General features: G+C 39.7%; 1 protein-coding gene across 15 annotated transcripts in view; it reads left to right on the forward strand.

The window, feature by feature from the left end:
- The window catches only part of LOC133635116 (leucine-rich repeat-containing protein 7-like), a 396,315-nt gene that overhangs the window by 229,653 nt on the left and 139,778 nt on the right, over positions 1-26,884 (forward strand). For 12 of the 15 annotated variants that reach the window (XM_062027903.1, XM_062027904.1, XM_062027897.1 and 9 more), the window contains exon 3: positions 14,747-14,949. In XM_062027903.1, coding sequence (XP_061883887.1) covers positions 14,761-14,949 — 189 coding nt within the window. In that variant the 5' untranslated portion in view covers positions 14,747-14,760. Of the gene's footprint in view, positions 1-14,746; positions 14,950-26,884 lie in introns of those variants that run through there. The other 3 variants (XM_062027913.1, XM_062027911.1, XM_062027912.1) reach the window with 1 other exon arrangement.

Consider the following 26,884-nt stretch of genomic DNA (forward strand, 5'->3'; position numbering starts at 1 on the left):
CACCTGGGGTTAGGTTGATTGGCAACACTAAATGGTCCCTAGTGTGTTAATGTGAGTGTGAATGTTGTCTGTCTATCTGTGTTGGCCCTGTGATGAGGTGGCGACTTGTCCAGGGTGTACCCCGCCTTCCGCCCGAATGCAGCTGAGATAGGCTCCAGCACCCCCGAGACCCCGAATGGGACACGCGGTGGAAAATGGATGGATGGACGGTACCAAAATTTATTTACTTTCAATTTCATTGTCCTGCTTTTCAATACTTTTCAAAATAAAGGGGACCACAAAAAAATGTCATTGTTGCCTTTATTTTAACAGAAGCTCTTATGATACATTAAAAATACGTTTCTTATTACAATCAAAGAACAATCTTGGCAATAAATAACATAGTGAACATACTAGAGAACTTCTCTTTTAGTTGTAAGTAAGCTTACTAAGGCACTTATTTTGGCTGCTGACGTATACAGAAATGTATCATTATTATTCTTGTTGTTTGGATACTTCACATAAGTCGTGGGTGATACTACAAATTTGGGTATTGATCCAATACCAAATAGTTACAGGGTCATACATTGGTCATAATTAAAGTCCTCCTGTCTCCAAGGACGTATTCCTGAGTTTATAAACAATAAAAAAAAAAAAAAAAGGACTTTGTGATAATACAAAATGTTGATGTAATCATTGTAGTATTGACTAGATACGGCCTTTGTACTTGGTCTTGTCAAAATTGATATTTGTGTACAGAAGATCCACCATTCAGGAGCAATAATAGCTTGCTGTTAGAGGTGAGCTATCGTATCCTCCTATGGTGTGTAGTGAAGCATGTTCAGCTAGTCCTCATTCTGCAAGGGATTATATTTGTAAGAAAAATTGTTTATTTGTCGCCATGGCGGCGATGATTATTGTTTTAGAAGTAGCTATAACACTTTGTGGACAGATGTTAGCCGATAGCTACCAGTTAGCTATGTTTGTTTATAGTGCCACCTTTATCGTTAGTTTTAAAGCCAAAAATGCCCATTTTTCCTCTTTTGTCTAAATGCTGTTTCTGCTTGCAAGTGCTATGTGCATATGTTGACGTTGACTCACGGCATGCAGCTTGGCATGCCATCAGCCGTATGATAAAAAAAGTATTGGTAATTTTTTAAATGCTGTATATTACCTTCTTTTTTAATTCATTAGTACTGCGGTACTTTATTAGTACCAGTATATGGTACAACCTTGATATCGTTATAATTAACTGATAAATTCATTATGTTCAACATGTGTCTGAAATTAAACAATTAGTAATACAAATTTTGCAGGAACAATTATATTTTTGACAGTGGCATGTATGCACAGATGTCGTCTAAGCATAACAAAACGGCAACCACCATTCAACATTTTTTAATATAAAAATTCATTACAGAACGTCCCCAAATGTAAAAACACCATTGACACAAATGAACACACAGCATTGAGCAGTGGTTTATTTACTATGACATTCTTATCTTTAATTGTTGAAATTAAATCTGTGGTGACTGGCTACACTGCAAAAACTGAAATCTAAGTAAGATTAAATATCTCAAATAAGGGTGATATTTGCTTATTTTCTGTCTGATAAGATGATTCTTCTCACTAAGCAGATTTTATGTTAGAGTATTTTACTTGTTTTAAGGGTTTTGGTCCTAAATGATCTCAGTAAGATATTACAGCTTGTTGCTGAGATTTGATGACCTATATTGAGTAAAACATGCTTGAAACAAGAATATCAACTGTTGCAAAGCTGTGTCATCAACACTCACAAGTATAAAACTATTTTTTTAAAGTAATAATTTCTTATTTCAAGCATGAAAAAAAATCATGACTTTGACACAATTGTGTCTCATAATTAAAACAGATGACAGCCAAATGGACTTCGCTGTTTTATTTTCAAAGAAACAATAGAACATGCGTACTCCTATAGTAGTACAGTTGGCACACTACAGTAAACGGACAGTTAATATTTAAACATTTAACATGTGACATTTCAAACAATTTTGAACAGAAATAGTTCATGCACATTCAGATGAATTCTTCAAAACTACAATTAAAACATTTTTGGCCAGGGGCCGGGCTGTATATATGCGCACTAATTGACTGAAAGAGCACGCACTTGGTGCAATGATGTCATGTTATCGATGGAAAAATGCATTTTTAGACCATATGATTTGCCTGAGCGGCCCCCCGAGAGTAACAGGCGGTTGCCTTGTTGCCTTTCCATTAAGAAAAATAAACTAGTTTTTAGTATAAGTTCGCTGGTTTCAAGAAATGTAATGCAGAGTGCATATCATTATGATAATGATATGCGCAAATCTGTTTTTTACTTGAATAATTGTTTGCCAATCATGAGGTGAAGTGAAGAAAAGAGTGTTTGAGGAGTGCTAGTGCGATTGAGTAATTGCACTAGCATTTACTTAATTTAAGAATATTTTTCAACATGTTGAGCAAAAAGGTCTCATATATATATTTTTCTATTAAGAAAAGTGCACTTGTTATTAGTGAGAATATACTTATTTTAAGGTATTTTTGGGTTCATTGAAGTTAGCTAATTTTACTTGTTTTGGAAAGTCTTGACAAGCCAAATTTTCTTGTTCTATTGGCAGATCATTTTGCTTAGTTTAAGTAAAATACCCCTAATTTTTGTATTTTTTTTTCTTGTTTTTGAACACTGACCTTTTGCAGTGTAGTTGTTTTGGTAGCGGGTAAGGCAGCATGTTATTGTTTGGTCAAACACATGTTCTTTTGCTAGCTACTAGTGCTGCAACTAACTTTTATTTTGATAGTTGACTCGTTGGCGGCACTGTTAACGACTAGTAGACTAATCACATTATGAAGCGTACTAATTTAACAATCGGCTTTTAAACTTAGCTTGAAACATATTAAGACGTGCTAACTAAGGATAAATATTTACTTCATTCAGTAATATTTAATAATACTGTAACTGCTGTTCATTGATTGTTACAAAAATAAAAACAACTATTAAACGTATTTCTTTTTTAAGGCAAGGGCAGGCAAAGTGCTGATAAAAACAAATAATATTTTTCTGTGTATAGAAAGAACAGTCAAAATAGCAGCAATCAAAACAAACAAAACAACACCAAAGGTATCACGCTTCCTCAAAAAGATAATAGTATTTTGTGATGTAGATGATGTTTTGAAAGCTGCACACAGTTTTATACTGTATAAAAAATGTTTTACTAGCGAACTTTGGCTAAAATGATAGTTTAATCCGTTTTTCACACAACTGCGTCTCTCTGTCGCAAGCTAGTTAGCCAACAACTAACTATCTTGCAGACAAGTCTCCGCATTAAATGCTCCTGTAGTGGAAAGTCCAGGTTGTCAATGAGAACCAAAGTAGATTTAACACAAGAGTTTTATTTTACTCATAATCAAATGGTACAATGGTTGGGTTGAGTTGTCTAGCACACAGAAAGTTCCCCCCCGGGCGCGCCCGTCACCATGGAAAAGAAGATGGTGCCCAAAACACTGTCTTCGTTTGGCTTTATCCCTTTCTTATCTCTCTTGTTAGTGCGTCAATGTCTTATTTTGTTTTCCCTATCTGTTCCATAACAACTCGAATCTTTCAGACAGTCAACACATTCAGTTAGACAGGTTGGCACGACTTAAAGTTCACTTTTGTCCCACAGAAGAGGAAGAGAAATCAAAATGAGCATACATTTTTGACAGACATGAACTATAGGTCAAAGGTCAGAAATTCTACGACATACCCGCCTTCCAGGGTCTTAAGACCCTGGACCAAAACAATTTCTGATATAGACCACTAAATTAAATCTCTACCGCAGATAGAGGCAAAAACCTCAATGTTTTTATACGAGGCAAAAATTCCGTCTATGACCCTCCTTCAGAGCGATCGCTGTTACCAGCCTGCAGTAAAACCATCTCACAGAACACAATTAGTGGCCTACCCTTTGAGTTAGTAACGTAATACCAAAATACTTTGATCATGAACATAATTAGATGAATATATATATGCTTATTCAAGATGTATTTTCACATTAATAATGAATCAAAGTATTTTGGTATTACGTTACTAACTCAAAGGGTAGGCCACTAATTGTGTTCTGTGAGATGGTTTTACTGCAGGCTGGTAACAGCGATCGCTCTGAAGGAGGGTCATAGACGGAATTTTTGCCTCGTATAAAAACATTGAGGTTTTTGCCTCTATCTGCGGTAGAGATTTAATTTAGTGGTCTATATCAGAAATTGTTTTGGTCCAGGGTCTTAAGACCCTGGAAGGCGGGTATGTCGTAGAATTTCTGACCTTTGACCTATAGTTCATGTCTGTCAAAAATGTATGCTCATTTTGATTTCTCTTCCTCTTCTGTGGGACAAAAGTGAACTTTAAGTCGTGCCAACCTGTCTAACTGAATGTGTTGACTGTCTGAAAGATTCGAGTTGTTATGGAACAGATAGGGAAAACAAAATAAGACATTGACGCACTAACAAGAGAGATAAGAAAGGGATAAAGCCAAACGAAGACAGTGTTTTGGGCACCATCTTCTTTTGGCTTTATCCCTTTCTTATCTCTCTTGTTAGTGCGTCAATGTCTTATTTTGTTTTCCCTATCTGTTCCATAACAACTCGAATCTTTCAGCCAATTTTGTAGTGGAAAGTCCAGGTTGTCAATGAGAATCAAAGTAGATTTAACACAAGAGTTTTATTTTACTCATAATCAAATGGTACAATGGTTGGGTTGAGTTGTCTAGCACACAGAAAGTTTCCCCCCCGGGCGCGCCCGTCACCATGAAAAAGAAGATGGCGCTGAGTGGCTCTTATCTGTACTTCTTCAGACTCTGTTTCACAGATGCCCTTAGATGTATTAGAATATAAATTTAACTTTTATTTTATTGTGTGTTTATTCCTAAAAAAAAATTAAAATGTCAATGTATGATCAATTTATCTTTATCAAATTTAAATTCAATATTATTAATTTATTTGTTGTATAACTATTAATTCAAAGTTACAATGTGTCCTAATCTATGATGTGTGTGTTTTGTCGCAACTTCCCACAGGAACTGGATGGATCAGCAGATCATCAAGGCTGTACCAAAAAAGTATACTAAACATATAAATGAATGATGAATTAAACAATGTTTCAATGTCCCACAATCCGTATTTATTTATTGATAATTAACCGTGTAATTTTCCATATATCTATTATTTTACTGGACTTAGCAAGCACCTACTACTAGCACACTCTACAGACCGAGAATAACTGTTCAAACACACTTAGTAATGCCAAGCTAGATGCTAACTTAGCCTTACTATGCCTCAGTAAGCAAACTTTTGCTAACCTAGCCCAATGCTATGCCAACACAATGCTAACCTAGCTCAATGCTATGCTAACAATGCCAACCTAGCTCAATGCTATCAGTGTCACTCCTCTTCGAACTAATGCCTCACGCAGCTGTCATTCACACAGCCTCGTCACACCCACACACTCTTATCTCAAAATGTCTCCCAGCTCTTTTTTTTTTTTTTTTATATGCGTCACACAGTCACTCACACACAGAGAATTTACCAGCGAGCAAGAGCTGGTAAATTAAAACAACTGTAATATCGCACAGTCACAATCACCAGTATAGTTAAAAACAAATTCAGATGACTGGAATTAGCTCGCAGCGCCCACGAGGGGGAGCCTCCCTGCTTAGGCTGCTGCCTCCGCGATCCAACCTCTTGATAAGCGAAAGAAAATAATTATATGGATGGATCATTCACTCATGTGTTTTCTGTACATAACTTTGTCTATTTTCTCACACGCACACACATAACCAACAATTTCCCAGCTCTTGCAGATCAGCGTGGGTGCGAAAAAAGCGTGAGGGAACTCTCACAAAAGCATGAGGGAGAATTAAAACAGATAAGAAACCAGGTGCTACACAAAAGTTATTAAAATACGCAGATATATATATATAAATTTAAAAACACACATTTTTATCCCACAAAACACTCCCCCCTGGTCCGGACCAATATAAACAACTAATGCACGCGTGCTTTTGTGGAATCGGCCGTCTCATAACACACACACGCAGGTCATTTTTACTCATATAATGGCGATTAACCCATTCAGCGGAGCAAATCCTGCTTTTCCTTCCTGACCAACACGGATAACAGCCTAAGGCGCTGTAGAATTTCCAGGAATCACCCTTCACTTTCTACAGTACATCGTGTCTGGTCAGTCCATATAGTTTCACCAAGTCTCTACCATATGGAGCCCTTACTCTATCCATCTATACTGCAGCAAATTTCCAAATTCGTGACAACTTGGCTCAGTTGATCTCCTCTACCGGAGTCACTGAACGATCACCTTATATCAGGCTTTTTACCCGGCTGCAGCTTCCACATAGACAGATACGTAGGACCTTCATAGACGTCATAAATTTGTGTGGGCCAAATGTCACATCAGCTTAGCCAACCTTGCCTTAAATTTCGCTGTGTCCAACTCCGGCTAACCATGTACTTGCAAAGAAATTTTTCGTCTCACATCGTCTATGCTTCTGCACTCCAAACCACCAAAATTCTATCAACAATCCCCATTTTTTAAAAACAAGAGATTACAAGTTTTCAACAACACACACAGACAAATGATCACATATAATACAACTCAAGCCAACCAACACATGCCTCAGTCTAGGTTGTTTTTGGAGAACTATCTTTTATGAAAAAAATTTCAGTTTTCATCTTACCGATCCCGTTTCTCTTCAGACAGATAACTTTTACACAATAAGCAAAATAGCTTACCTTTTATTAGATGCGCGCGTGCAAGCGTTGTCTGCCTGAGAGAGAAGCCGGATCGGATGTTGACTTGCAGAGTTCTGGACCATCCTAGTTCGTGACGCCAATTTTGTAGTGGAAAGTCCAGGTTGTCAATGAGAACCAAAGTAGATTTAACACAAGAGTTTTATTTTACTCATAATCAAATGGTACAATGGTTGGGTTGAGTTGTCTAGCACACAGAAAGTTCCCCCCCGGGCGCGCCCGTCACCATGGAAAAGAAGATGGTGCCCAAAACACTGTCTTCGTTTGGCTTTATCCCTTTCTTATCTCTCTTGTTAGTGCGTCAATGTCTTATTTTGTTTTCCCTATCTGTTCCATAACAACTCGAATCTTTCAGACAGTCAACACATTCAGTTAGACAGGTTGGCACGACTTAAAGTTCACTTTTGTCCCACAGAAGAGGAAGAGAAATCAAAATGAGCATACATTTTTGACAGACATGAACTATAGGTCAAAGGTCAGAAATTCTACGACACTCCCACATCACAGACTTTCTGCCATAAAAAGCAAGGTTCGCTATGCAAATTGAGTAAGTTATTCATGTCTTTGACATATTCAGTTTTCACTCACTGTGTTTTTGCAGTGGCTGCAGCCATTTGTCTCTTACTGTTGCTTGGCGCTCACAAGTCGCACGTGTTTGTTTCTGTCCAGAAAAACAGGAGCGATGACGTCACTGACAATTATTGGAAAGGTAATTTGTTGGCGACCATATTTTTTAATGATTTTTGTCGACAACGTCAAAGAATGGTTGCACCCTAGTAGTTACCGTGATTCTAAAGACGAGGAGAAGTTCACAATGTATTGTTTTTCATGGAAAAGTGAGTTATGTCCCTGGCAGTGACGTGCTGTCAGGGGAGGCAAGTGATGCAGTGCTTCACCTTGCCACCTTGGGGTGCGGGGGGTAAAAGGCTTAACCATGAGATCTTCAAAAACGAAGTAATAAAATAAAATACGTTTTATTATTTCTCTTTTGGTCTATGCTTTCTATGTGATTTTGGTGTGGTTCCTGTATATTTTGATGACTTCCATGGTCAAAATCATGGGAATTCCGTGTTTCCTGATCAAAATAACAAGGCAGACGAGAAGTGAGGCGGCCACAGGTGGTGCCTCCACGACTACACACAAAGTGTATTGAGTGTGTGCATGCGAGGGGGCGCGTGCTTGCTTCCGCGGGGAAAAGACTGGCCATGAGGCAGCAAGTACCTCTGCCTCAAAATAGGGGGAAATATATCAAAAGTTCATGGACTGCCAACACTGGTTAACCCTTAAGAAGTAGAAGAAGAAAACAACAGACAACAACTGCTACACTTCCCAAAAACTGGGATGCTTTTTCGCCCTACAAATGGAGGATTTGATTTCTAAAATAAGGAATTTTTCAAGGCTGGACTTTCAATCAAACAAGAACTCATTAATACTGGGAGACCAACGCCAGAGCTGCCAGATTTGATTCAAACTTGTGTGGTCCGAGGACATAAAATAACTTGTTCATTTCAAAATGATTGGTATACTCGAAAAGAATGGTTTTGTGGCTGTGCTACAAAAACGTCTTTATTGCTTTCCCTGCCTTTTATTCTCAACGAGTGACCGTGTTTGGAGCCAAATTAGATATACTGAGGTGACGACTTGTCCAGAGTGTACCCTGCTTATAATCTGTCCTTTCTAATCCATTTTCCACCGCTTGTTACTCTTGTCCTAGCAGCTCAGGCATTTCATATTGTCTAAAAATTGCATTTTCCCATCGATATTGTGACATCATTGCGCTCACGCTGCAGTGTCGGGCGAGCATGCAGCAAGTGTGCGCTCTTTCAGTCAATTAGTGTGCAAGGAATACATATATATATATATATATATATATATATATATATATATATATATATATATATATATATATATATATATATATATATATATAATATATATATATATATATATATATATATATATATATATATATATATATATATATATATATATATATATATATATATATATATATATAAACAAACCCTGTTTCCATATGAGTTGGGAAATGGTGTTAGATGTAAATATGAACGGAATACAATGATTTGCAAATCATTTTCAACCCATATTCAGTTGAATATGCTACAAAGACAACATATTTGATGTTCAAACTGATAAACTTCTTTTTTTTTTTGCAAATAATCATTAACTTTAGAATTTGATGCCAGCAACACGTGACAAAAAAGTTGGGAAAGGTGGCAATAAATACTGATAAAGTTGAGGAATGCTCATCAAACACTTATTTGGAACATCCCACAGGTGAACAGGCAAATTGGGAACAGGTGGGTGCCATGATTGGGTATAAAAGTAGATTCCATGAAATGCTCAGTCATTCACAAACATGGATGGGGCGAGGGTCACCACTTTGTCAACAAATGCGTGAGCAAATTGTTGAACAGTTTAAGAAAAACCTTTCTCAACCAGCTATTGCAAGGAATTTAGGGATTTCATCATCTACGGTAAATGGTAATGGTAAATGGGTTGTACTTGTATAGCACTTTTCTACCTTTTTTAAGGAACTCAAAGCGCTTTGACACCAAGAAAAATTCCTAGTTTGTGAACCCGTTCTCAAACAATGGCAATAAAACTATTCTGATTCTGATTCTGATTTCCACATTCACCCATTCACACACACACATTCCGGTCCGTAATATCATCAAAGGGTTGACAGTACATGGACTATGATGCAGTTTCCTGCGTGGGTTGCTTTCCCGAGATGCAAACGAACTGAAGCAAACATGGCGTGGAGGTAAAAACATGATTTTATTCTACACTATCAAAACTCAAAAAAGGTACAAACAAAAGGCGCTCACAGCGGAGGTAAAAAACTTGACTAGGAAAACAAAAGGCGCGCACAATGGCGGAGAACTATGAACATTAAACAAAAACTTACGTGACAAGGAACTGTGAACATGGCATGAATGTGTGATGTCGCCAGGACGAACAACAGAAACAGAAAAGCCTATATAGTGACAACAGGTGCGTGACTAACTGTGAACAGGTGCGTGACATGACAATGTGAAAACGTGAGACAGGTGTGTGTGAGTCCAAACGTGGAACAGGTGAAACTAATGAGTAACCATGGAAACAAAACAAAACCAGGAAGTGAAACCAGGAACTAAAAAGTGTCCAAAAACCAAGCAAAACAAAAACAAGATCAACACAGACATGACAGAGCCCCCCCCTTACGGACAGATCCCAGATGTCCAAAAAACAAAACACAGAACAGGATCAAGAGTCATGGGAGGGCGGGAGGGGGACATGGCGGTGGGTCGCCAGGCCAAGTGGCCCCGAATCCACCGAGGCAGGATCAGGTGGCGGCGACGCGTAGACCGCCGCTGTACCTGACGAGGTGGGCGACCCGGGAATGGCCATATCCATGGCCGATGAGGAGGTGGGCGCACTTGGCGTGGCGGACGACCAGGCAGTGGCCACCTCCGTGGCAGACGAGGAGGCAGGCGTGTCGTCATCATGGCAGGCGGCGAAGCTTGGCATGGCGTGTCAGGCGGCGAAGCTTGGCGTGGCGGGTCTTTGTCTTGGCATGGGTGGTCTTGGCCTTGGCGGTCTTGGTCTTGGCAGCGTGGGTCATGGTCTTGGCAGCGTGGGTCATGGTCTTGGCAGCGTGGGTCTTGGACTTGGACTTGGCGTGGTTGGTCTTGGACTTGGACTTGGCGTGGTTGGTCTTGGTCTTGGACTTGGCGAGGGTCTGGGTCTTGGTCTTGGACTTGGTCTTGGACTTGGCCACTTGGCGGGTCTTGGTCTTGGTCACTTGGCGGGTCTTGGTCTTTGTCACTTGGCGGGTCTTGGTCTTTGTCACTTGGCGGGTCTTGGTCTTGGTCACTTGGCGGGTCTTGGTCACTTGGCGGGTCTTGGTCACTTGGCGGTTCTTGGTCTTGGTCACTTGGCGGTTCTTGGTCTTGGTCACTTGGCGGTTCTTGGTCTTGGTCACATGGCGGGTCTTGGTCTTGGCTTTGGTCTTGGCGTGGGGCAGCCACGGGCGGCACTTGGCGGCGTGGGGCAGCCACGGGCGGCACTTGGCGGCGTGGGGCAGCCACGGGCGGCACTTGGCGGCGTGGGGCTGCGACTGGCGGCACTTGGCGGCACTTGGCGGCGTGGGGCTGCGACTGGCGGCACTTGGCGTCGTGAAGCTGCGACTGGCGGCACTTGGCGTCGTGAAGCTGCGACTGGCGGCACTTGGCGTCGTGAAGCTGCGACTGGCGGCACTTGGCGTCGTGAAGCTGCGACTGGCGGCACTAGGCGTCGTGAAGCTGCGACTGGCGGTACTTGGCGTCGTGAAGCTGCGACTGGCGGCGCTTGGCGTCGTGAAGCTGCGACTGGCGGCGCTTGGCGTCGAGCAGGTACTGGTGGCGCTTGGCGTGGAGCAGGTACTGGTGGCGCTTGGCGTGGAGCTGGGCGTGGAGCAGGTGGATCTTGGCATGGTCGAAAAACTGGTGGTGGCGGCCGTGCTGGTGGCTGTGGCTTGGCAGGTCGAAAGACAGGTGGTGGGGGTCGTGCTGGAGGCTGTGGCTTGGCGTGACGAAAGACTGGTGGTGGTGGTCGTGCTGGGGGCTGTGGCTTGGCATGACGAAATTCAGGTGGTGGTGGCCGAGCTGGAGGCTGTGGCTTGGCATGGCGAAGCTGACCCACCCCACCTGAACAATTCCCAGCCCTAGCCCCCCCCTCAAGGAGCGGATCCCAGACGCGCTCCCCGCGGTCTGGAACCGTCTTTTGGGGTGGGTGGAGGGAGGTCGGAAGGAGGGTAAAATCCTCCCCTATAAATTGTCCAAAATGTCTTTCTTTTTGTACCTGGGATTGAGTGGGTGAAAAAAACATTTTTTGTGACTTGGGCGTGGCTTGAGTCCTGGGGGGCGGGGCATGAAATCTGGGTGACTGTGAGGGACTTGCTCTAATGTCCAAAATCATGTTCTGATAATGTTTGATCATAGAAACAGAGTCCTTTGTTGAGGGCAGGTGATCGAAAGTAAAAGAGTTCAAAGAAAAAAAATCTTTAGCTGTGATGTCATCCTCTGGTGATGGCGTGACGTCATCCTGGAGCAGCGGGGCTGGCAGCAGCCTGCTTCCGCCCGGAGTGGGAGGAGCTTGCGGGAGTGACGCGTCCTGCCGGCTCGGAGAAGCTCTTCCCGATGGCTTCCGCTTTTGCCGGCGCTTCCGGGAATGGAGCGACGCGCCAATGTCGTCGGGCCACACGGAGCTTATCGGAATAAGTTTTCCGCTTGGACCCCACATGAGGTCTTGATCCGCCATGGCTCCTAGTGCCTCCCACTTTCCTTCCTCCATCGATTGCCAGTCGTTTGCGGGATAGCTTTTTGCTGGCGACATACTGACAGTACATGGACTATGATGCAGTTTCCTGCGTGGGTTGCTTTCCCGAGATGCAAAAGAACTGAAGCAAACATGGCGTGGAGGTAAAAACATGATTTTATTCTACACTATCAAAACTCAAAAAAGGTACAAACAAAAGGCGCTCACAGCGGAGGTAAAAAACTTGACTAGGAAAACAAAAGGCGCGCACAATGGCGGAGAACTATGAACATTAAACAAAAACTTACGTGACAAGGAACTATGAACATGGCATGAATGTGTGATGTCGCCAGGACGAACAACAGAAACAGAAAAGCCTATATAGTGACAACAGGTGCGTGACTAACTGTGAACAGGTGCGTGACATGACAATGTGAAAACGTGAGACAGGTGTGTGTGAGTCCAAACGTGGAACAGGTGAAACTAATGAGTAACCATGGAAACAAAACAAAACCAGGAAGTGAAACCAGGAACTAAAAAGTGTCCAAAAACCAAGCAAAACAAAAACAAGATCAACACAGACATGACAAGGGTTCAGAAAATCTGGAGAAATCACTGCACGTAAGCAGCTTAGCCCGTGACCTTCGATCCCTCAGGCTGTACTGCATCAACAAGCGACATCAGTGTGTAAAGGATATCACGACATGGGCTCAGGAACACTTCAGAAACCCACTGTCAGTAACTACAGTTGGTCGCTACATCTGTAAGTGCAAGTTAAAATTCTCCTATGCAAGGCGAAAACTGTTTATCAACAACACCCAGAAATGCCGTCGGCTTCGCAGGGCCTGAGCTCATCTAAGATGGACTGATACAAAGTGGAAAAGTGTTCTGTGGTCTGACGAGTCCACATTTCAAATTGTTTTCGGAAACTGTGGACGTCGTGTCCTCCGGACCAAAGAGGAAAAGAACCATCCGGATTGTTATAGGCGCAAAGTTGAAAAGCCAGCACTGGGATGGTATGGGGGTGTATTAGTGCCCAAGACATGGGTAACTTACACATCTGTGAAGGCGCCATTAATGCTGAAAGGTACATACAGGTTTTGGAGCAACATATGTCGCCATCCAAGCAACGTTACCATGGACGCCCCTGCTTATTTCAGCAAGACAATGCCAAGCCACGTGTTACATCAACATGGTTTCATAGTAAAAGAGTGCGGGTACTAGACTGGCCTGCCTGTAGTCCAGACCTGTTTCCCATTGAAAATGTGTGGTGCATTATGAAGCGTAAAATACCACAACGGAGACCCCCGGACTGTTGAACAACTTAAGCTGTACATCAAGCAAGAATGGGAAAGAATTCCACCTGAGAAGCTTAAAAAATGTGTCTCCTCAGTTCTTAAACGTTTACTGAGTGTTAAAAGGAAAGGCCATGTAACACAGTGGTGAACATGCCCTTTCCCAACTACTTTGGCACGTGTTGCAACCATGAAATTCTAAGTTAATTATAAGTTATTATTTGCAAAAAAAAATAAAGTTTATGAGTTTGAACATCAAATATCTTGTCTTTGTAGTGCATTCAATTGAATATGGGTTGAAAAGGATTTGCAAATCATTGTATTCCGTTTGTATTTACATCTAACACAATTTCCCAACTCATAAGGAAACGAGGTTTGTATATATATATATATGTATATATATATATATATATATATATATATATATATATATATATATATATATATATATATATATATATATATATATATATATATATACATATATACATATATATATATATATATATATATATGTATATATATATATATATATATATATATATATATATATATATATATATATATATATATATACAAACCCGTGCCAAAGCAGTTGGGAAAGGGCATGTTCACCACTGTGTTACATGGCCTTTCCTTTTAGCACTCAGTAAACGTTTGGGAACTGAGGAGACACATTTTTTAAGCTTCTCAGGTGGAATTCTTTCCCATTCTTGCTTGATGTACAGTTTAAGTTGTTCAACAGTCCGGGGGCCCCCAAGTCAAAAAGTTGTCTGCTCTGCAGTGCTGTGTTAATAGTGTGCTAAGTGTGTTGAAATATTTTATTCTAGCATCATACTGTGTGTTTTTGTGATTTTGAGCAGGTGCCATTGCATCATACTGTCATGTTTGTAAATCTGACTTGTGAGTCAGTGACTTAGCATCATACTGTATGTTTGTAAATCTGACTAGTGGGTCAGTGCCTCTCAAACCTCACTGCACGTCACTGGTCCCTGGGATGCATCAAGAGTGAGTTGACTGCATCCTTTAAGTTTTTTAAACGTCAGGGACGCACGGCATGTACTTTGCTACATCACTGGGCATTGAGTGTGGATATGATGGAGGCATGATTCTATAAGAGGGCATAGATGGACTAAGAAGTGTATTCTTATCGGATAAAAAAGATGTATAATTGATACTAACGCAAAAGCTTTGTTCATCTAAGAATCTATGATTTCCATTGAAAATGCAGTACTTGTCAAATGTGAATTCTGTTGCCAGTATAGTGTCCAGTTTACAAATATGTCTCATACTATCGGAGATCTCAACGAAGTACTTTAAATGACTGAATGGTATTTTCTCTTCTTTTGCTTCTGCAGTACAGTGTCTGGAAATGACCACAAAACGAAAGCTGATTGGTCGGCTGGTGCCATGTCGTTGTTTCCGCGGGGAGGAGGAAGTGATCTCGGTGTTGGACTACTCTCACTGCAGTCTGCAGCAAGTCCCCAAGGAAATATTCAGCTTTGAGAGAACTCTGGAGGAGCTGTATCTGGACGCCAACCAGATTGAAGAACTACCCAAGGTAAATCAGAAGTTAAAGGCCTACTGAAATGAATTGTTTTTATTTAAACGGGGATAGCAGATCTATTCTATGTGTCATACTTGATCACTTCGCGATATTGCCATATTTTTGCTGAAAGGATTTAGTATAGAACAACGACGATAAAGATCGCAACTTTTGGTATCTGATAAAAAAAAGGCTTGCCCCTACCGGAAGTAGCGTGACGTAGTCAATTGAACATATACGCAAAGTTCCCTATTGTTTACAATGATGGCCGCCAGAAGTGAGAGAGATTCGGACCGAGAAAGCGACGATTTCCCCATTAATTTGAGCGAGGAAGAAAGATTTGTGGATGAGGAAAGTGCAAGTGAAGGACTAGTGGGGAGTGGAAGCGATTCAGATAGGGAAGATGCTGTGAGAGCCGGGGGTGACCTGATATTCAGCTGGGAATGACTAAAACAGTAAATAAACACAAGACATATATATATATACTCTATTAGCCACAACACAACCAGGCTCATATTTAATATGCCACAAATTAATCCCACATAAAAACACCTAGGTGTTTGTTATGCTAGCTCCTAGCTACTAGCTCGAGCTGGTTATAGCTCGAGCGGTATATGGACGGGATCCCGTCCATAAAACCCGCCAATACAATTCAAACACCTGCACAACACACACAGTCACTCAGCCCAAAGGACCGTTCACCTAACCCAAGGTTCATAAAGCTTATATATTTAACCAAAGTTACGTACATGACACGCACGTACGGGCAAGCGATCAAATGTTTGGAAGTGCGCGGGTGGGACCTGATATTCAGCTGGGAATGACTACAACAGTAAATAAACACAAGACATTTACAGTATATACTCTATTAGCCACAACACAACCAGGCTTATATTTAATATGCCACAAATTAATCCCGCATAACAAACACCTAGGTGTTTGTTATGCTAGCTCCTAGCTCCTAGCTACTAGCTCGAGCTAGTTATAGCAAGCGATCAAATGTTTGGAAGCGTACTCACGGTATCGCGTCTGCGTCTGTTAACGAAGTCAAAGTCCTCCTGGTAAGAGTCTCTGTTGTCCGAGTTCTTCGATCTTGACTGCATGTTTCGGGAATGTAAACAATGAAACACCGACTGTGTTGTGTTGCTGACTTCCCTCGTAAAATACTCCGCTTCGCACCGACTTTCTTCTTTGCGTGTGTGGTGGATTGTCCGAAGCTTAAGCAAGCAACAAAAGTAGTTTAGTACAACACATTTATTTACCCATTATCAGAAGTGCAGGTTGAATTGAGTTGTCCGTGCAAGCAGACACAATGTACTCCGGAGCACACAAGACACACACAAGCCAAAATCACTCTCGAGTCCCGGTCTTCTGCCATGTTTTATATGTCTCTTGTGCGTCACTGTTTTTTATCTCGTGCGTCATGATTGTTTTGTTTTGGTTTGTCTGTTCCAAAACAACCTCGTATCTCTTAATCATATTTGGAAAATCTAAACATTCTGTAGACAGGTTGGCATAACTCCATATTCACCTTTGTCCCACAACTGGTCCATTCAATGGCACAAAATAGAAGAGAATTGAAAATGAGCAGACATTCTTAATAGACAAGAAATATAGGTCAAAAGGTCAGAAATTCTATGACATACCCTCCTTCCAGGGTCCTAAGACCCTGGACCAAAACAATTTCTGATGTAGACCACTAACTTAAATCTCTACCACTGATAGAAGCAAAAACCTCAATGTTTTTATAAGAGGCAAAAATTCCGTCTATGACCCTCCTTCAGAGCGATCGCTGTTACCAGCCTGCAGTAAAACCATCTCACAGAACACAATTAGTGGCCTACCCTTTGATTTAGTAAAGGAATAACAAATACTTTGATCATGAACATAATTAGATGAATGTGTATAGACTTATGACTGTAAGACATTTGCAAAAATATTTTTCCCGGCATTTGCAATGAATGTAGTTACCAATATCGTTAATTACCAATTGATTTTGAACACACAACTGAATTTCGTACGAGTCCATGTTCGATTAGTGCTCGTATAGATGGCTAGGTGGTGCCTCAGGCTGGTGGCCTGCCGACACCTCGTTGGGCTTTTGGCTGCCTTGGTGAAGAAAGAGATCCACTCAAACAGTCTGTCTCTGTCTCTTCTTGGGGTGTGGTTCAGTCCATTGGGCAGACTGTTTAATGGCATGTGCGCGCTGGCCGCTTTGGGGAAAATTGAGGTAGAGTTGGAGCTGTGGGGGCTTTGGGGAAGGCTGGGGCAGAGTATGGGGCGTTTGGGCTTTGGTCCAGGCCCTCGGCTTGCTTCAAGGCCTCCTCGCTGCTTCGGCACTCCCGACACCTCTTTCCACAGCTGCTGGAGTCCCGACGGACACATTGGCTGGCAACCTTAGTCGTTCTCGTCATCGCTGGCAAGGTGTTGTCTCTCCTCTCGGTTCCTTCCAGTCAGGTATCGGGTGTTGGTCCTGGATTGGCTTTGACCGTGCCCCTCTCAGCGAGTGCAAGGGAATCTGGAGTGGCTGCTTTCATCCTCAAATCGGCACAGAGGAACTGGCACACAAATTCTACATTTTGCAAACATACCATTTTGGTCTCATGGTCTTTCCGCCTTCGTAGGAATTTGCTGGTCCTGGGACTGACGATGATAGCCTGCTTCCTTAAAATGGGTGCCGTTGTTTGACCTACTCTTTTTGGGGAAACCATGTCGGGATATTAGATAATTCACAAAACATTTAATTACTGACTTGGCATTCTCCTTTGAGGTTGGGGTTGCTTCCGCCAACCACTGCACTTGTCAATCTAAATCATTACGTTCCTTTATCTTTGTACCGGATTGATCATATCGATTAAATAAAACCTCAACACGCTCAAACTTGACCCAATCCAAACTCACCTCCCCCCTCTGTCACTGAAACAGGGACAGTGTTAGTCGTAGTAATAGTAATAGTAGTAGTAGTATTAGTAGTTTCAGAAACATCCAAGAAAAAGAAAGGCAGCTGATAGTCAAGCGCAGCAAGAACAGAGGCGGAGGACAGGTCATGTTTGAGGTCACTGTTCGCTTTTGCAATAGTACTTTGATATTTTACAACACCTAGTGAATTATTGTGGCCACAATAATTCACTAAATAGTTGTATTTAATTTAGTCTATCTATGATGGGACAATGCACTGAAACATTAAGTTCAGAAACATATATGTTCTGTACCAGATTATATCTAAATAGCTACTTTCCATCTGCAGTCCCTGGCTACCTAAATTAAAGATATCCAAAAATCAAGCAATGAAATTATGACACTAATTAATCATAATAAATATATACACTCATAATAATCAATAATTAATCAAAAAATAATCATACTGTAGCATGTAATCAAATTTCGGAAAGTCATAAAATGCCCCTTCATGGACACATTCTTAATATATCAGAACCATCCACACATTATTTACATCATCACACAAAGATGATACATGCTCTTGTTCACATCTGTCATCATTCGTAACAACAACCAAGATTTTAACAGTCATACCTCACAATTTACAACAAAAATGCTCTCATGGATAAATATAATACACATTAAATTGATGTGTCTACATAATGCCCCTCTTAGTGACCGTGTGAGCAACCTTGATTGCTCCAAAGCCACTTTTTAACTTCAAATTTTCTATTCCTTTGGATATAACGGGGAGAAGGCTAATTGGTCTGTACTTGTTGATGTCTTCTTTATTTCCTGCTTTATGGATTTAATTATAGTAGCAGTTTCTCGATGTGGTAGGGAAAGTGTTTTCCGTTATTGATTTATTTATCAATTGTTGTTATACGGGCAATAATACAATCCTTATACGTTTTTAGGAAGATAGTGTCCAACCCGTATATATATCTCTAGATCGTGAGTCTGATAATGCAGGGAAGATTTAGTTTAACTTTGTTTCATTTGTTACTTCTAAAATTAGTCCATCCTGAATAAATGACAATTATTTGCACTGATTTTGAGGGACTTTTTATTCAGGGTTTGTACAGACTGGATGAAATGTTTATTAAAATTATTACTTATGTCCAGACTGTCTGTGATAGTAGCGCCATTGATATTTAATGTTATAGTGTTGTTTCTTGTTTGCTCTCTTCCCGTAAGTTTGTATATGGTTTTCCATATCTTTATAATGTTCCCTTTTGCAGCTTTGATTAATTCTAAGTGAAAGTCAGCCTTAGACTTCCGCATAAACATTGTAACTTTGTTCCTCAAAACTTTTAAAATCATACGATCTGTTTTCACCCCTGTTATAATTGCTCTTATGAGAGCTGAGTCCTGATGTCTCTTTAGAATCCAAATTGTTTTATTAATCCAAGGTACTTTTATTTTAGCACTCTTCTTTCTGGTTTTGTATTCGTGTATTTACAGATGATCTCTTTGATATTTGTCATCCAATTGGAATTCTAGTAGGGCTGCTTATCATTTGTATCATGTAGAAGCCGTTTATAATATCCTTAAGTTTCTTTCTACGCGTCTTATTTAACCAGTCCAGATTAACATCCCCCATGACGTTACTTCTTTCATACTATGCTGTTTGAGGATGTCTGAAATGAATCAAGAAAAATGTCTTTAGCTGTGGTCGGTCGGTATACTACAATTACCTTGAAATACATTTCTAAGGAAAATTAAATTAAATTAAATTTTAACATACTCAAATTGATCTACTTTTAATGTTTTCCCTTTCATAAATCATAATTCCTCCCCCCTTTGTCACTCGATCTGTCTTTTCTGTAATCTTGTCCCCCGGGACATTAATTAGAACGAAAGGTGTTGTGGGTTTTAACCATGTCTCTGATAGACAAGGTAATCCGGATTAGAGTCTGACAGTAACTGCTGTATTTGTTCAGTATGTTTCCTGTGGTAGAAAGTTTAATAATGCGGACACGTTTGTTACTGAATACTTTCTACAGACTTCTGTCTCTTTGCGACTTTGTGTATGTAATAAGCAACTATAAATATTTAATATGCTTAAATTTGTTATTTTAGCTCAGCTGTTGTGTAGCTGCTAGCTCCTTGTAGCCTACAGCAGGAATGTCCAAATTGCAGCCAATAGCTATGTTTTTAACAGACAACCGAAATAATTAAAAATGTGGTATTTGCGTATCGGTCCAATCAGCGGCAGCTACGCCCTGTTTTATCATATGACCTAAATTTTTGGTTTCATAGGCAGGACAGAGAGCAAAAGAACAATGTGGGTCATTAGTTGTTCATCTTATACCATGCTAATTGTTGTAAGGATAGTTCACATGAGCGGCCATACCTTGAGTCCCACCATATATAAGAGTCAAAAGGCTCCTATTATGAGTCGTCTAATTGGTGATCATACACTTTGGCGGTTTGGGTGGCAGGACACACGGACGCACCTCAGTCAGCCAGTGCTAGGACAGTTGGAGCAGTCCCCGTCCTCCATTCGTTCCTGGGAGGCGTCCCCAGTAGTTGTCAGCTGATGCCGTGCTGTCAGGCAACATCAGGAAGTTCCTTCTGTGCGGTATTGAATTGTCAGGGCACAGTTCGTAAGCAGGTCATTACAAGGTGTGTGCAGGTTGACCACAAAGGAATGCTTCAAAGGTTGTGTTGAACATTGTCCGTTGACACTTATGTCCAGCAGGGGTCTGTTTGTATCCTGCTTTTCGTCCTGCTGTGGGCGTCGTCTGTCACACCTGTATTTTTTGTGAGCATGTTCTGGCTACAACTCTGGAGCTTGTCTTGTTCAGAGAAGTTGGCAGTCCCCCGGCTGCATAACAGCCTCCACCCTAGCTTGACCTAGGACAACCGTGACTACCACCCAAGTCCGTCTGTATGGTTTTACGTTTTGTTGAGGTTTTTTCCCTCCAGAATTTGGAACTCAAAACATGTACACCCATCGTTTTCATATCCTCTTGGTTAGTTCAATTTTGCATATCACGTTTTAAAATCACAGTCTTAACTATCCCATTAAATGTTAATCAATAACCCTAATTCAAAGATTATACGTACTACTTCATGTGTATTTAAGTACCCTTTTAATTCACTTAAAGATTATCTATAAGTTAATTTAAACTATCATTTGTCTATCAGTAGGTTCGAGCAAGCTGTCATGCTTGCACTCTGACCTCCCGCTGTGCGTGATATTCTCCAAAACAAAATAATGTTTTTATTCTCGTTTCTCCTTATCTTTCAGCTAAATCTTTTAACTTTTAACGTCCGCACTGTTTTTATTTTTGTTGTCTGCATTTTAATTTTGCTTTTATTTTCTTTCATTTCACTTTGTTGTCTGTGAAGCACTTTGAGTCTGGCCTTTGCATGAAAAACGCCACACAAACAAAGCTGCCCCGCCTTGCCTTGCCTTTCTCCGTCTGGTTATCCAACCTAGTCACAACAAACACACAAGGCCATGCTCTAAGCGCCAGGCCTAATCACACTTCTCCTCTTTTTAACACTTTACATATCGGCTCTTATTCTAATTATTAATGTAGGCTGTTATTTGTAATTATTATTCAACACTATTCACAGCAAACAGTTGTAAAGTTATAGTTATTCGCATTATACTCTCAAAATCTATAGCTAACTGAAAGCTGTTGAGATTTGGTTTGCCTCCTTCATCTCAGTGGCCTAGTGGTTGGAGTGTCCGCCCTGAGATCGGTAGGTCGCAAGTTCATACCAAATACTACAAAAAATTTGGGAGCCATTACCTCCCTGCTTGGCACTCAGCATCAAGGGTTGGAATTGGGGGCCAAATCACCAAAAATGATTCCCGGGCACGGCACCGCTGCTGCCCACTGCTCCCCCCACCTCCCAGGGGGTGATCAAGGGGATGGGTCAAATGCAGAGGACAAATTTCACCACACCTAGTGTGTGTGTGACAATCATTGGTACTTTAACTTTAACTCTAACTTTATTCTGTCATGCCATTATCCTCTTCTAGCTCACCATCCAGAAGTATGGTGTACTGCAATGTCTAAATAAAAATAAATTACTCCAAATTAAAAATGTCAGACTACACTTTAAAGTTACCCGACTTAAACTTACTTTTATTAAATTAATTTCCAAACTAACCACCACCACAGCAGACATCTTCCTCAATCCTATCCCAATACTCCCATAAATTAGAAAGGTGTTTCACAATAGTGGTTAAGTAGTTGTTTTGAGTAATAGATCTCAATATGGGGAAATTAATAAGACTAAATTTGCCCTAGTGTTTGAATGTTGTATGTCTATCTATCTGTGTTGGCCCTGTGATGAGGTGACGACCTGTCCAGGGTGCAAAGTCAAATTGTGAAACGAAAATTAAAGTTGAATCAAGTGGAAATTGACAGAGTATATGAACTACATTCTTGAGAATAGTAATTGATCATTAATATGTTGGAAGCCGCATATTGAACATATTAAAGAAAAATATCCAAATCCATTGCCATTCGGTATAAAGTAAAACACATGCTGAATAAGAAATGTCTGCACATGTTATATTATTCATTTATTTTTCCATATGTAATATTGTTTTGAAGTTTGGGGAAATGTTTATAGAAGAAATATAGACCCAATACTTAAACTTAAAAGGCTCATTTCAATAATACACAAAGCATTATTATTATGATCCTACCAATCCATTTTTTATAAGTCATAATGTGTTAAATGTTCAGATAATTTAATTTTAAAACAATGGCAATTATGTTTCGAGTAAAGAACAACAGCTTTCCAGTTTGTATTCTTAGCTTATTTACATTATGTGGAGAAAACTATCATTTACGGGGCATATTGATTTTTGAAATAGGTCAAGTAAAATAAAAATAAAAATACAAATGTATTTCAGTTCTAGGAGTTAAATGATGGACCATCCTCAGTGATGAGCTGAACACATGTAGTTTTCTGTTATGGTTTAAGAGACCCTTGAAAGGTGAAGTTTTTGAACATTATGAAATATAGCAACAATTACTTTCATCTTTTATTGTTGATGTTCCAGGTAATTTAATGTTCAGTGAATGTATAGGATAATCTTTGGCTTCCGCCTGTTCCTTTTTTGGTCATCCTTTTTCTTTTATTTTCTTTCTGTATGTAAATGTGTATGAATGTTAATTTGTCTAATCTGTACTGTTAAACTGCTCACACAAACTGGTTGATTATATGACCAAAATAAACTTATTTCATTTATTCATTCATTATCTATTGCACCCATAGTTTTATTCCATTTTGTATGTAATTATTCCTATTGATTTCTTCCCATTTCACTCAACCAACCAAACAAACAATCTTCCTTCACCTGCTCTCTCTTTCTATCTCAATACAAACACAATAATCCAAAATAATCAGTCTTATAAAATAATTTTAGCTTTAAATATGATTTAGGGCAGTGCTTTTCAACCCCTTTTTTTCCCCAGTAAAATAAAGAAATAAAATACAGCATATTGTCATCAATTTCTGATTTATTAAATTGTATAACAGTGCACCATATTGCTCATTTGTTGTGGTCTTACTTGACTTATTTGGACAACAAAAAAATATAAGAATAACTAAAACGTTTTTAAAAATGAAACAAGTGATTAAATTATACTAAAGATTTCTATACATATAATCTATCATCAACCTTCTTTGGATATTGTAATAGTGATTCATCTGGACTCGTAAACTTAATTCTAAATATGTATTTTGTTGAAGTATTATTCTTCTATAATTATATTTATAAAGGATTTTGAATTGTCGCTATTTTTAGAATATTTAAAATCTCAGGTACTCCCCTTTTCTTTTTTTTCTTTTTTTTTTTCCGAGCGGAAACACCATACCCTCCTTTGAGAACTACTGATTTAGACTATAAAAAATCATTTGTCCCACATGCCATTAAACTGTACAACTCCTCTCTGGGGGCTAGGATGACAGGGGATGCAAAACAATAACATTGCAATACTTTTTTATATCATGGTCGCTAATGCCTAGTTTCTCTTGTTATATTCTTATTTTACTGTTCTCTTTTTATTCTCCTTGTAATATTTTTCTATTTTGTTTCCATTTATACCCTTATTAGTTACTGTTTACTTTTTACTTCTTCTTCCTGAGGGAACTCTCCTGAAGGAATCAATAACGTGTTATCTGTCTATCTATCTATTATTAACCCGAGCACAATTCATGACGTCTCGTCCTTGTAACACTGGACAGATCTCTTATCCCGCAGACATTTATTTCCATTTAGTTTTATTTTCTACATGTAATTCTACATGCACCTTCATTTATCCCTTTGAAATTTGCTTTCTTTTGTTATTTATTTCAATTATTGTTTGTGCTGATAACTTACGTTCTCATTCTTTGTCTGTCTTCTGATTAGAATTTGTTTAACGCTTCTCTACGTTTTGTTTTGACTATGGCGCTGAGTCTGGCGATTCTTATCTGTACTTCCTCAGACTCTATGATTCACAGTTGCACAGATGTTTTTTTAGATGTTTTCAGAATATAAATTAAAATTTTACTTCATCGTGATTATTCTTGAAATAATTAAAATGCCAATATAATTAAATAATCATTTTACCTTTATTAAATTTAATTCAATTGTATTTAATGTGTTTGCTATATCATTATTAATTCAAAGCTACAATGTGTTCATCTATGATGTGTGTGTGTGTGTGTGTGTTTGTCTCAACTTCCACACAGGAACTGGATGGATCAGATAAGCAACAGGGCTGTTCAATACAGTATATTACACCATAATTAATGACTAATGAATTTAACAATGCTTCAATGTCCCAGTCCAAATGTATGTATTGATATTTAAATGTTTATTTATTCATATACAGTCTATTTTATTTTTCCTATTATCAAAACCAACCTGTCAGCACTCTCCTCAGACTGAGTACAGCTGTCCACTATATATATATATATATATATATATATATATATATATATATATATATATATATATATATATATATATATATATATATATATATATATATATATATACATATATATATATATATATATATATATATATATATATATATATATATATATATATATATATATATATATATGTTTTTATTTATTTATTTATTTATTCTTTAAACCTAGCTCAATGCTAAACTAATCCAATGCTATGCTAACTCAATGCTAACCTAGCTCAATGCTATGCTAACAGTGTCAAACCTCTTCGACCCACGTCTCGTGCAGCTGTCACTCACACAGCCTCTTCACACACACACATTCCTTATCTAAAAATGTCTCCCAGCAGGGCCTCCTTTTTTATTTTCTTACTGAGTCACATGCACACACATCTTTCCCCAAAAAGCGAGAGTCTTTTGCAAACTATAGTGTTACACAGTTACAATCACCAGCACAGTTAAAAATAAATGCAACAGTCAACTATTTTTCTCCTCCAGAAGCACAGCTGTATCATATCAGAACCTTAATAATAAGAAACAACATTTATCATTCACTCTTAGATGGACAAATAGCCAAAGGGGGAGGGAATTCTGGACTTCCCTGCTTAGGCTGCTGCCCCCGCGATCCAACCTCCGAGAGCGGAATAAGATAATTAAATGGATAGATCATTCACTCATATGTTTTCTGTACATAAACGTTGTCTACTTTCTCACAAGCACACACATTTTAGACAATTTCCCAACTTTTACAGATAGCGAGGGGTGCGGAAAAAAAAAAAACGTGGAGGGAGGGGGGAGTATGCTTGCCTTTTAGAGGAGGGAAATAAAACAGATTAGAAAACAGGTGCTACACAAAAGTTATTAAATTACGCACATACTTCTCAACATTCATTATATATGTATATATATACACACATTTATAACCATTAACCCCAAAAACCCTGGTCCGGACCAATATACCAATATAAACAACTTTGCACGCGTGCTTGTGGAATCGGCCGTCTCATATCACAAAAACCAGGTTCCATCATTGCTCATACAACAGCGAGTAACCCATTCAGTGGAGCAGCACCTGCGTTATCAAACTGACCAACACGGATAACTGGCCTCTAAGGCGCCATAGGACCACTAGGAATCACCCAACAATCCTACAGACATCGTGTCTGGTCAGTCCATACAGTTTCAGCAAGTTTCACCAAAGCTCTACCATATGGAGCCCGAGACGCCACCTGTCTATTCTGCACCCATTAAACAGATTTGTGACAACTTGGCTCAGTTGATCTCCTTTACCGGAGTCACTGAATGGTCACCTAATATGAGGCTTTTTTACACGCTGAGTCACAAGGACTAGGGACCGCTGCAGTTTCCACATAGACAGGTGTCTCGCACTTTCACAGACGTATCAATTTTATATGGGCCAAATGTCACACCAGTTAGCAAACCTTGCCTTACATTTATCTTTGTCCAACTCTGGCTAATTCTGATGCACTTGCAGGAAAAAGTCTCCTCTACCGACAACGACAAAGGAGGAAGAGGTTAAGAAATGTATTCGTCTCACATCGTCTGTGCTTCTACACTCCAAACCACCAAAATTCTAATAACAATCCCCTTATGTTAAAAACAAGAAATCACAAGTTTTCAACAAACACACAGACAAATCATCACATATAAAACAACTCAATCCAACCATAATTTACCCCATTCCAGGTTGTTTTTGGAGAACCTGACTAAACCTATCTTTTATCAAAAACAGGTTCAGCAATTAGTCTTATCGATCCGGCTCTCTTCAGGCAGAAAATGTTTACACTTTAAGCAAACTGCTTACCTTATGATGCGCGCGTGCAACACACTGTCTGCCTGACCGAGAGAGCGGGAGCGGCTGTCGACCTGTAGCTTCTGGGCCATCCTGTTCGTGACGCCAATTTGTGTGGTGGATTGTCCGAAGCTTAAGCAGGCAACAAAAGTAGTTTAGTACAACAAATTTATTTACCCATTATCAGAAGTGCGGGTTGAATTGAGTTGTCCGTGCAAGCACACACAATGTACTCCGGAGCACACAAGACACACACAAG

The sequence above is a fragment of the Entelurus aequoreus genome, linkage group LG19 (assembly GCF_033978785.1).
Source record: "Entelurus aequoreus isolate RoL-2023_Sb linkage group LG19, RoL_Eaeq_v1.1, whole genome shotgun sequence".
Lineage (NCBI taxonomy): Eukaryota > Metazoa > Chordata > Actinopteri > Syngnathiformes > Syngnathidae > Entelurus > Entelurus aequoreus.